Raw genomic sequence first — 12,981 nt, forward strand, 5'->3', positions numbered from 1 at the left:
ATTTTTTTGAACTTTCTTTCTCTAAACAACAGTGTTCAACTTCGCATCAAACACTTAATTTGAGAATACACCTTTATCTCTGGGGGTTTTCTTCCCCCCGAATTAAAAAAAAAAGGATATATATTTCCATCAGTCTGACCTTTGCATAGCTGCCTTCTTTTGTTTTGTAACGTTATTGGAACTGACCTGACATGGGTCACTGGTTAAGCAGGCAATCTTAAACACCTCTCATACAAATTTCTGGTTCCTTTCCAAGTGCAATTGCTCACCAAGTAAAACACCATTTACAACTCGAGGCTCAGGATAGCAAAGACACTGCTTTCCATCCGACTTTATCTCCAAAAAATGTACATTCAAAAATCGACTAGAGAGACAAGTTGGAGAACCTTACACACTGCTCATTCAAAGAGTTCTTTCTGGTTTCTTTCTGCGTAGTTTACAAGATAACGTTGTTTTGTCTCGTTTTTGACTTTTCACCCGCTCCTCTTGAAATTCTCCCACTTTTACTTTTAACAGAGGCAGGATCTCTCCACCAGTCGCAGGCTCTTTTTCTTTCCCCTGCTCCACAAATCAAGGGGAATATGCAAAAATATTAGAGCATGTAACCCGAGCCTTTTTATCAACTTTTCGGGACCTCATTACTATGCTTTGTTATCTAAATATAGTAGGCGGAAATCGTACTTCCATGCAAATGAAGTTCGCCTACGATCTGCTTAGGGTGCTGGGAGAGTGCAACATTTCCCCCAAACTAGATTGTCCTCTCCTGTAGCTTTCTCTATGTAAAGGAGTGCATTGTCTTTTGACAGCTGATTCTTATCGTCCCAATGAGGTATTGTGTTTCAGCTTGCGCACTGTAAAAGGTTGTAACTTTCTTTGAAGTTAAAGGGTGTCATTTTGTTTCCACGTATGAATAACTCTGCGAGGAATTATTGTGACCCAAAGTCGACCCGTTTAAATTGACATCCACCCAACCTGTTTCCCCATCACTGATGTTGCAAAGGAAGGTCCTTTCATAACAATGTGCAACGGGGGAAAACAAAACAAAACACACACTTTCCAACACGTCCGAGTTGCGTCGTAATTACATTTTATTTTCACCCACCCAGGCATGCTCAATGTTGAGCAAAATACATTTTTAAGTAATGTGTTTGTATTCTTATCTGTAGGAGCTGGAAATTAACAGCGCCGCTAGTTTGCGTTTACTGTTAAGCCTGGAGAGCGAGAGATTGCTTTGCAAACATTACAGTTATTATGTCTGCTGTTGGTACTCTTTGTATAAATTATTGATCAGCCATCTTATTTTTCTTTCTGCTTAATGGATATTATAGCATAGCCGTTTACAACGCTATAGTTAAGGTTGTGTCAGCACTTCCATTATAATCACCCCCTCTTTCAGGGGTTTATAACTTGCTGTAAAAACCCGCTCTGGGCTGAAACTTCTCAGACAAAGGACTCAGACTAGAAAGGGTTTTAATTTTTAAACAATTAAATTGTTTTGCTGATTTTGAGTTATAGTAGTGTAAATAATGAGTGGGGAAAAAAAACCCAATGCTTTTTCATTCACAGATTATTTGAAATGGGGAAGAGCTGAATTTTGCAGGCTGTTAACTCATAAAGCCCCCTGTGTATTTTTTTATTAAGGGAAACAATGTGTGTAGGTGGTTGTGAGAATAGCAGCCCCTCTGCACTGGCAGTTGCCTTTTCTACCTTTATAAAAATATAGGGCCCGCTCCTGCATTCTTTCTCATTCAGAGCTACTGCTGACTTCACTGGGAGCAGAATCGGGCCCACGGTGTAAAGTGTGAATATGCATTATTGTGGTGTTTGCATCATAGACCATCAGGGTTTGGAAGAAGCTCTTTCACAAATATTCTCATACGAAGGATTCATGTGTTATAAAATCTTCTGAACATGTTACTTAGCGAATAAGGAATTTTTAAAAAGCAAAAGTTACCTTTAAAAGTGTCCAAAACGTGAAACAAACTGAAAAAAAGAAAAGAAAAGACCATTTCAATATCAGGCCGACACTAATCTTTCTTCACTCAATGCCATTATTTTCGAATCAGTCTGGGTTGGGAGTTAAGGGTGGACTGAACTAATTTTTTTAAGGGGGAAAAGGAGAAGGAATGGTATTTCAGATTACATCACCAATGTAACATTATTTAATAGCAGGGATTTTGTATTTAATTATTGGGTGAGCAACTTTTACTACCTGTTGGTAGTTGAATTAACAAGTTGCACTGGAGACATGTAATAACAGCAAAGTGTAACCTAAAGATCACATAGTGTTTATTGCCTGTGACAGTGATAATATAATTCATACAGGAAAGTTGGTTAGAATTTCCTTCTTTGTTACTGCGGCTTCCTCTATTGGCTGTCCATTGTAACGTAAACGTAGGAAGACAGTACCCAATCACCTGCTTCATTCATTCTGAACCAGTATGGGAACGGACCCTGACCCATTTCTATTTGGCACTATGAACTGCAACGGAACCTTGAGACTTACATGAACATAAAGATTATTTTAGTCACTGAGTTTGAAACCCGTCCAATGAATTAATGTACAATGGCGAGTTTTATATCATTTATAAATAAGCAGGATGCTTAATGAGCGCTTGATAGCTCCAATTTGCATGCATTTTGAGGGGGAGGAGCGGCGAGGGAAGGTTCCCACTCGTTGGTTATTGCTTTTATTTTTTCTTTTCTTTTTCTTTTGAGTGCAACCATGTCCTTAGTTAGAGCATCAGTTAGGATCGGTAAAGATAACCCTCTCATTTCTCCTGAGGTTGAAGGGAAAGAACTGAAGTTATCCACTTGAGACTAAATCCTGCTTGTTTTACTTGCAGGGTTCAGTGGGATTACTCGCGTGAGCAAACCTGGCGAGAAAAGGCCCTTAAGGTCTTCAGTGAAACTGACTGGTGAGGCAGGGTGTGTACGCAAACTATAAAGCGTGGGATAATCCCATTTCCAGTTAGATGTTATAGACGTGCAGATTGTTTTAATACATATTTCTCAGCTAAGCCCAGACCACAATTTTCTCCCAAGTTCCTAATGTTATCAAAACTTTTATAGTTATTTTTAAATACCGTCCGAAGTTTTTACATTTTAATTTGTTCACCGCGTTTTTTGTTAAACACTTAGCACACGTAAATATTCATGTTGGTAAACAGAGGTTAAAACTACTGTCATGTATTCTAGGTTTATGATATATTGTGGACTGTTCAGAAGTGTATGCTATTGTTAAAGCTGTTTGCGCTGGGCGTGCTAATGCACTGTTTGATTGAGTGAATTAGCAGTCATAACAATCTGGCAGTCTGGCCATAGAAGTGTGCTCAAATTGATTTGTGTTATGGCTGGACTGGAAAATCTAGTGTTAGTTGTTTTTTGCCCTGGGGCATTGTTTGTACCAAACTCCACTTTTCATTTAATTTTCCAATAGATTTCGAAAGACTGAAAGGTTTGCGATCAACATTTGGTGCACTTGCATTATTATTAATTATTATTTTATTATTCTTATTAAAATATCCTATAAGTAATTTCAGATTCCCCAAAACCTTGCTTTCAATTAAAGTAAACATAATTAGCGTGACGTCGTGCTTGGAATGGTAAATCTCTCTTTGTATCTATTAAGCGTGTTATCATCTTGTCCCGTCACTGAAAAGAATCCAGTATGTATTTATATTGGGCAATGCCCGGGCTAATTTGACTATAATGCAACAATTCCAGCAACGCAATATCTAGTTTCCTGTTGTTAGGAGATGTTACATCAATCTCAAATGTATTAATCGTGTTTTCAAGAAATATTTAAAGGTTTAGTAAATATCTTGGGGGAAGAGGGAGAAGATCCCAGTATATCATCTTAGATTGTTATAACTTTCTATTTTCCTGTTAGAATCCAGGGAGAGTACACTATAAGGGTCCCCTTCTACCCTTTTCCTCAATCTCTCCGCAAAATTACAGGTAGCTCCCCAAAAAAGAGTCGTTGTGCGGAGAGCCTAAATATTTAAAGCACAACAAAACTTACCTTCCTTTTGTCAATATTTGTGTCTTCCTTAGAGTCTTCTGCTTTGCAGTCGTTTGCCAGAATTATAATGCAGTATGAATAAACCTAAAAAATTGCTATTGATCACATAGAAAGCTTTGTGAAATCATTTAGTCAGTTTCCCCACTTGAAAAATCGGTGAACAAAATAGGTCAATAGCCAAGGATAAGATGAAATATAATAGAGCAGTATATTTTTCAGGGGGGGAAGTCAGAATAAATACAGATAGAATCCATGTTCATGAATTTAACATTGTGATACATATCCAGACATACAATCTACCAACCTTCTTGCAACAATTCCCTCTCCTACGCCGCCCCCCACCCCCGGTCCCGAAGTTAATATTTTTCTATTTGACTGAATTCATTTACAGTAACAACTGGGGAGGGGGGAGAAGGGGGTGCCAGGCGGTCAGGTATCAGAGTACTTAAGATGCAACAGCTACAATACATTTCTTAATTGCATTTTACACGTTACAGCTGCCCGCAAAACTGGATTTAATAAAATAGTGAACTCCGGAGCAGGTGCTGGTTTTTTTTAAGCAATAAATTATTATAGCTATCTATTCATCTTGTTGTTCCAATGCACATTCTCATTTATCGAAATGGTCAGAGGAAAAAAAGAGAGTTATGTGAGCACAAGAGAAGCCCTGCTTCAAACAATATTCCAGGAATGAAATTAAAGACTTCTTAATTAGTGCAGCAATTAAGCTTTCTTGGTCGCATTTTAATCAGCACAGGCCCTATCAAAGGACAAACAGAACGATTTGCAGGTCTTTGAATTTTAAGCAGTCTTATTGATTTCAGCACCATAAGTCTTCACTTGACACAGGGAGAATTCTCAAATCAGTTATAGTACTTTGAGTTTTACGGATATGCATTCTAGGGTGTGCGGAAGGAGAATTAAAGTCTAACAATATCATTTCTTGAAAGGATCGACTTGCAATTAAAATGCAATTTGAAAAAAGTTTAAAAGAGGAAACGAGCAATATCATTATTTGTTGCTGTGCGTCTGTATTAAAATAAATCCAGTAGTTAATCGTTTGAAGCACTTACGAAGCAAGAAGCTTTGAAGATTCTTGAACCCTTTCCTAAATGAGTTGGTTTCTAATCCAATCGTTTCATTAAACCATCACCGCTAACCAAAACCTGTTGTAGTAAGCACTTACAAACCAGATTTTTAAACTGTTTAGAAACACAATAGTTGTCCGTGAAAGTACCCAATTAGAAGAAAAGCAGGAGCTCGTCGTGCTGTAGAGTAGGTTAAGAGCAAGTGAGATGGCAGGGATATTTTTGGTGATGGTGGGGATTAATTCAGAGTTCATTCAGAAGTTGAAGTGAAATGGTGACATCACACGTACTCGGCTCTGTATTAACTTTCTCGGTTGCATGTTTTATGACTATAGAATGTGTATGAGATAGTGAAAACAGAGAAATTAATAGAGCGAATACGGGCAGCGGGTTTTCAACAACTTTGATACGTTACCTGAAAATAAAATAATGCAATACGGTTACATTTTTCCAGGCCTTTTAAGTATTTCTAACATCAGATCCCCGCCACTATAAATAAAGTTGCATACGCATTCCTATTTTAAGACTGGTTTGCGTTTCTTGGGCTTTGTAACTTGCAAAATTACTCCATATCACCGTTGATGCATAATATTCAAACCTAGGTGTGGTAGTCTATTTTTCTTCTTCTTCTTCTTCTTTTTTTTAAAGCTGTTCGAGTATTAAGAAAAATAAAAGTTCGCTCGCTGAAGAAACCTTTTGGTATTCATAACTAAAATATACTGGAATTTAAAGAGCAACCTCACAGGTAGTGAGCAAGCAGGTCATAACAGAATGTTTATAGCTTTTGGCAATCTGAAAAAAAAAGTGAATTTCCCCCATATTATAGAATTAAGATTAAGGTTCTTATCACACATCTAGACATGTAATCCCATGATTCATGTCTCCTACAAATAATACACATTTCAAAAAAACAGGCTAAGGACAGGAGATGTTACAATCTACTGAGTACATAATTTATATTGTTTAAAAAGCCTAAATACTTATGTGCACATTATTCTTTCTTTGTCTCTTAAAAAAAGAAAAAAGAAAACCCACAAAAGAAATAGAAGACAAAAGCCAAAGTAACCCCCTATATCAGAACCAAAAGGGAAATTCGGAGTTCAAGCTAAAACTCTGTTTTTAACCATTGTGGTTGCCAGGTACTACAACATGTATGCGGCCTGACCCACAATTCAAATATATATCTGCATATCCTATAAAATAAGTTATTGCGCATGTGTGGGCAAGCGCAACAGCTAATTTTACACCATATCTGGTGATGGGGGCAGAGTATCAAAGATCAAATTTGGATGTGTGGCTTGCAGTCACCTGTTGTTCACAGACCGCTGCAATACCTAGACACAACAGGGTGGGAGTAAGCACTCTGTTTCAGCTCTCTAATATCTTGGCTGTTGTATTTAAAGTTACTTCAGCCTTATTAGAACAAATGTTACAACTACTTCTTTTCACGCATTTTAGTTGAGACCTCATTTTACGAGGCTATTAAAAACACAATCAATCAAACGTGAGTATACTACAAAACACAACCATCAATGCCTTTCTTGTGGAAAAGCTTTACAATTATGACCAAAAAGTTCATGAGAGCCTATAGGTGAAAATAGGCACTTGTTCATTCCTTTTAAAACTACTTGGGTAATTCTTTAGCACAACAGATGTTATTTCTAAATTGTAGGAAAAGTAAGTGGCCAGTGTTCTTTGAGCCACAAACGTCTTATTTTCTGGAAATACTGTTGCGTTTGCTTTTCTTTCTTATGTAGCGTTTCACGCTCCATACCATTACAAATCCTTCACACAACAACGAGCCCTACTGATTATTATTATGCTCTTTCTGGAATCTTATTAACTTGCATCCCTGTCATTTGGCGTGTTTGTTGTCTTGAGAAAAATAATCCGGGTTTGAGTGTTTCTGTTTCTCAAATAAATGTGCTACTCGTAAAGTAAATAGTCCCTCGTAAGGTGTGGGGCCGAGTAGATCCCCGCCCCTCTCCCCCAGTCCCCGTTTCTATGTGATGAGAAAGAGGCAGCGAATCCCTGTCGGAAAAACTTGGGTACGTTCTTGGATCTCTGTCCAGTGTGTGGACAAGCGGTCGCTTGGAAGTGTTGGGAAAATTACATCTCGTCTCTGCTGAGATGAAACATGAACCCTATAATCTAACGGTTCCTGGAGGAGAGGAGGAGGAAGAGGGATCTCGCTCTCTCTCAGTTTCTTTGCTCCGGGTTCCTGGTTGGATAATTTGGGTTAATACTAGTGAGTGAGGCTTTTGCTGCTTCAAAGGGTATTTCAAGTTGCCGGAGCTCCTCCCCTCTGCACCGTGTGACAACAACAACTCGCCCGGAGAGCTAGAGAGCGAGCGAGCAGCGAGCAGCAGCAGCCAGCACTTTTCAGCTCATTTTCTCTCTGTCATTCCCCTCTCAATCTTTGATCCATGTACTTGCCAGAGAGAACCGAAGTCCTTCAAACCTCCCCCTTTTCACCTTCATCTTTAACTTGGTGCTAGAGCAAGGACCACAAAACAAACAACCCTCCCCCTTCCCCTAAACCCCAACGCTACCGCCCGCAGCGGACTTCTCCTCATTCCCCACTTGCGGGACACTTTGTGCGTTTCTGTCTCTCACTCTTCCCCCTTCTCGGCGGTAGCTGGTTTGGGGTCCCCCCCATTCTGCCCCCTCCTCCCTTTTTGTCCGTGCGGCAACTTTTTTCTCCCCCCCCCCTTCGTATATGTGACCATGGCCGTACCGACTGCTTTGATCCCTCCGACCCAGCTGGTCCCCCCTCCACCTCCGATCTCAACTTCTGCCGCCTGCACCACCACTACCACCACCTCGTCGGCCACCTCGTCTCCGTCTCCTTCCATCGCTCCCCCGCCAGCCTCTTCGGGGACGAACCTATTCCGGCCGGAGCCCATCGCAGCAGCAGCGGCGGCGGCGGCGGCCACAGTCACCTCCACCACCAGCAGCGGAGGAGGCAGCAGCAGCAGCAGCAACGGAGGAGGCGGCGGCGGTAACAATTGCAGCCCCAGCCTGGGCACCAGCAGTAGCGCTAGCGGCGGCGGCACCTCTACCCCCAGCGCTAGCACCGCCAACAGCAGCAGCCTGCCGGGCAAGCCGGTGTACTCGACCCCGTCCCCGGTGGAGAACACCCCCCAGAATAATGAGTGCAAGATGGTGGATCTGAGGGGGGCCAAGGTGGCCTCTTTCACCGTGGAGGGCTGCGAGCTCATCTGCCTGCCCCAGGCTTTCGACCTCTTCCTGAAGCACTTGGTCGGGGGCTTGCACACCGTCTACACCAAGCTGAAGCGGCTGGAGATCACGCCCGTGGTGTGCAACGTGGAGCAGGTCCGGATCCTGAGGGGGCTGGGGGCCATCCAGCCCGGCGTGAACCGCTGCAAACTCATCTCCAGGAAGGATTTCGAGACCCTATACAACGACTGCACCAACGCAAGGTAAAGACCCCCCCCCCCCAGCTTCTAACCTCCCCTCCCCCCGCCTCTGTCCCACCCTCACACATGCAGCCCTGACACACCGCCCGGACAATCCCTGCGCCTCTGCCTGGTGGTGCCGCTGAGCCAGCCCCGAAGCAACCTGTCCTCTTCCCTGCCGCGGCCGCACGAACTGACCTCCTCCCCTCTAGGCTCTCGCCAGGCGCACGGGGCTGGGGAATGTGGGCCAGAAAGGTGCGGGGGGGGAGACTGTTCTTTCCTCAGCCCATTTAAAGTGCCAGCCTCCCGCGCCCCCAGTGCTGTGCGCCTCTCGCCCCCCAGGCTGACCGGGGATGAGCAAGGCGCAGGAATGGGGCGAGGCGGTGCAAGGGGAGAGCTGATATTAAACCCTGAGCTCAAAGTGATTGCGCTGCCCCTTCCCCCCGGGCTGATTTGTATAAACCGCCACCGGGCGCCCAGGAAAGGTGATGTGGAGGCTGGGTGGGGAACGTGAGACTACCGGGGACTCGGCGCACAGCTGACTGGCCCTGGCAGGGCTTTCTCTGAACGGCGGCCCTACAGCCAGTGGCCCCAGGCGAGCCACCGCGGGCACAGCTCCAAAAGGGGCGACTAGATGTGTGACAGCCCGCGGCAGTTGCCACAGAGGACGGTGGCGGAAGAGTTGTAAAGCGCCGGGCCCGTCCTGCTCTTAGTCTCTGGGAAGCAGGTGTGTGAGCGAGGTGAGGGGCCGGATTAGGTGACTCGGGAAGCAGAAGTGTGGAGGGGATTTGGCAGGGCTGAATCATATTACGGTGCATCTTCCTAACAATAATGCGTGAATCACACATGGGAAGGGAGGGCAGCATTCCAGCTCGGGACAGATCGCAGGACACACTCCCACACGTCAAGACACTCAAACAAAGGCAGCCAGTGATAATCTAAAATTGGCGCAACCGGAGTGGGGGGGGAACTGACAAAAGAGGAAATTCCTCTTGAAATAACAGCTTGCTTAAAAACGGCGAGTGAAAGAATGGGGCTGTTACCACTAAATCTGTCTGATTAGGAAAGGGAGGCAACGGGAATTAAACAACTGCTGTGAGCTAAAGAGCAGAGTGTTTGGAAGCTTCTTCACTTCATCAAAGCCCCCGTTGGTTTCTGGGGGGTCTGCTGGTTTGAAACGGCTCTGGAGCTTGGTGGGAAACTTTATAGAGTAGCTCAGATTTGCCATTAAAGAGTCTGTAAGCAGAGTCTCTCTCTTGTCAGCTGATATTTTCATTAAACGCAAACAGGCTCTTCCAACTCATAATTTGGGTTTCGCTTTTTTCCTTGTGAGTTTTTAAGATACAGCAGCACGTGGGGAATTAACCCCCGATGAGACTTTGTTCATTCCATTTTGTAATGAGTGGGTGTGACTATTTTTTCTCTCTCTCTCTCCTTGAATTAGTTGGGGGTAGTAGCTAGACTCATTATCCTAGGGCAAGGCAAAGGAAAGCACTTATTCGGGCCTTTATTTCTAGCTTGATTATTGAAGTTTTCGAATATTCAGGGGAGCAGGACAAACATACCCAGGAATAACTTTAGAGCATTAATGTACCTGTGTAACTACTTGGCCATGTGTTGAGTCCTAGACATTGCTTGTGGTGGAATCAAATGAGTTTGTAAATGAAGAATAATAAAGGTAGTGTTAGGATGCCTGTCGTGTATATGTATTGAAAAAGACTGACATCAAAAATTATATCAACTTTATTTTTGTGACTAAGTCCTTCCACTTTTGCAAGTTGTAACAGGATTTGTGAACAGGGTCAAAACATAGGCTGGCCATGTCAACACTGCAAAATTGACTGTTTCAACAGTGTCAGGGGACTGCTGTGTTGTAATCCAACATAGTAGGGATTACAGTATAGACAGGAATGAGCAAACCTGGCCCTTAAAGAACAGTATTGGAGTAGACTTATTTGTATATCCATTAACCAAATAACTTAATTGAAAGGACTTACAGTATGTATGCCAGTTGCAGTATGTACAAGTAAAGCATGGTGTTTCAGTGAGTTTTGATCAAGCTTAAATTTCATCTTCAGTACACACAACTGTATTTGGTTTACAGTGTCTTTCCTTGGACATGTTTTAATATGATTTTTCTTTCATTGCAAATGGTTTGTTTTTAATTAAGTTGTATCTTTACAGACTATATTGATATTAGAATAGTTTGATTGCGTTGAAATAAATTGGCCTTTTCAGGCTAGCAGTTGCAGTATACTTTATCTGAATGATGTTTCTTATTTCAAGAAGGAAAACTTACTTTTGAGATTAAAAATGTAAGTGTAAATCTTACAGACAGATTGTTATACTCCTAACACCCAAAATATTTTATCCGTATATTTGTACCATAGTCAGTTGATGCACTGGAGTAACATTAATTTTTTTTTCTTTAGACAATGCTAATAGCTTAGTCAAGGGTAATCCATTATTTAATCAAATGTGCATTTCAACACAGCTATTAATTTATTGTGAAAAATATCACATTTGGTTTATCTACATATTTTGATTAATTAGTTATCAATTGCTATGAAAAACATTATAATTTATCTAAAATGAACCTTAATCTTTATAGATGGTAACCATTTGGTTGAAAAGATATTAAATGATATTTATTACTTCTTACCCTAAGTAAACTAAACTCTTAAGATCTGAAAAGTTTTTATGAGTGTTAGTCCAAAATATACCATTTTAACTGCAGTGGCAACTATATTTAAAAATCAATAAAGCATCAGGGAATTTTCTTTTGAATACTTAGAAGTCAGGTAGCAAAATGAATTGGTTCCTGTGTTTGTCTGTTTGATTCTAATAATTCTAATAATTAAAGTACCTTTTTACTAAATTAGTTCTCTGTATCAGTGGAACATAAGTCTTCTAATGTGGGGACTGATTTTTCTTTCCCATTCACACTGATCTTTGCTTTTGTCTTTTCCATATAAAGCTCTGGTCACCAGACAGAAATTTCAGGAAGTAGCAATCAAGGCATCTATGTAACACTAGGAGGAAGTGGGGTTGGCATGGATAGGAGACTCTCAGGGGCTGATAGATAGCCAGATGCCAAACTAAAAGGCAAAAATGTAAAAAAGATTGTAAGTTGTTAGAGACCAATTTTTTTCAGTTATATATGAAACAAGCCCTAGTATATTATTCATAAGATGTTATCTATGTAGGATTTATAGGTTGGTACCCACTGATCCTTGACTGTTTCCGGTCTCTTGTGTCCCAGAGCACTTGTGGAATTTTGCCGCACTGGTCCCCTCCATGGAGCCTTGTATTGACTTTAATGGGCTTTGGATCAGGTCTCATTTGAGTAGAGAGGAAAGGCATGCTTTCTTCTTTCCTCCATCCTGTGGCCAGTATATGATAATCTTTTCTGGTACTTGGAGATGCTATTGACTGAGTTAATTGATATTCATACTGAAAATGGAGAATTATTATTGATTGATAGTAATTTTTAAAAACATGACAAATGATATTACTGCTTTTGAATGCAGAATATCACTAGGATAGAGGATTAAATAATGTTTGTCTAACACCTGTCTTCCATTGCAATATTTCGAGTCTTCATTTGCTAGCTTTTGTTCCTTTCACATCACATGGAACTAGCATGTACTCGTTTACAGAATTTTGCACTAATGCAGGATTTTCCTATTTGTCTTTATTAAAATATGTATTCAAACTAAATAGGTTACCATAGCCCATATCTATTTCATATGAGCTGGTCAACAAGTCACAGCATAGCACACCACAAATCATTTCTAATTAATAAAATCCATGTTTAGAAGTTTACTCGTGTTGATATATTTTCAAGATATTATGCAGAAGTTGAATATATATAGGTTTTATAAACAAAGAAGATTTCTAGAAGGCCAGAAGATAAGTTATATTAACTACATATTCAAGGAGAGACTAAAAGGTTGGGAGAGATCATCTCAAAACTTTTTAAAAAATATTTTTTATCCAGTTCAGTCTTTATCAGTTGGTAAAAATCATAACTTGAAAGTGAGTTTTGTGAAATACAATAATAATTGTCATACCAGATCAGACCATTCACCTTTAATCTGGTACTCAGTCTCTGATAGTAGTCTATTCTTCCCCACCAATGTACCTAGCCAGTTGTGCATGGTAGGTGTGTTTGGTGAGTGGTGATCATGGGGGAAATTCCTTCCTGATCTGTCCAGGTGATTAGCTTATGTCCTGAAGCATGCAGTTTGATTAACCCCATCATTATGTTAGCTGAAAGAGCTAGAAATGTTGTTAGTGTTCATAGAATTATACAGTTTTTTTACAAATCTTTTACAGACAGAGTTTCGTATGCTTTGGCAGTTCATTAGTTATTTAGTAATCATTATTAAGAGAACTAAACAGGAATAATGAACATATGGAATCACACTGAGATACACTTGCATGTTTG

The 12,981-nt window shown here is 41.0% G+C and overlaps 1 protein-coding gene and 1 long non-coding RNA gene across 11 annotated transcripts in view; one reads left to right on the plus strand and one right to left on the minus strand.

Moving 5' to 3' along the window:
- Window positions 1–298: 298 nt before the first annotated feature.
- Window positions 299–7,241, minus strand: LOC117870901. Its single transcript, XR_004644064.1, has 2 exons — window positions 1,955–7,241; window positions 299–558 (listed from the first exon to the last, which is right to left on the minus strand). It is a non-coding gene; the product is annotated as an uncharacterized LOC117870901 (long non-coding RNA).
- A 576-nt stretch (window positions 7,242–7,817) lies between these two features.
- The window catches only part of DACH1 (dachshund family transcription factor 1), a 455,938-nt gene continuing 450,774 nt past the window's right edge, over window positions 7,818–12,981 (plus strand). For 8 of the 10 annotated variants that reach the window (XM_034758361.1, XM_034758364.1, XM_034758363.1 and 5 more), the window contains exon 1: window positions 7,818–8,555. In XM_034758361.1, coding sequence (XP_034614252.1) covers window positions 7,840–8,555 — 716 coding nt within the window. In that variant the 5' untranslated portion in view covers window positions 7,818–7,839. Of the gene's footprint in view, window positions 8,556–8,908; window positions 9,272–12,981 lie in introns of those variants that run through there. The other 2 variants (XM_034758369.1, XM_034758370.1) reach the window with 2 other exon arrangements.

Source organism: Trachemys scripta, chromosome 1, assembly GCF_013100865.1.
Source record: "Trachemys scripta elegans isolate TJP31775 chromosome 1, CAS_Tse_1.0, whole genome shotgun sequence".
Lineage (NCBI taxonomy): Eukaryota > Metazoa > Chordata > Testudines > Emydidae > Trachemys > Trachemys scripta.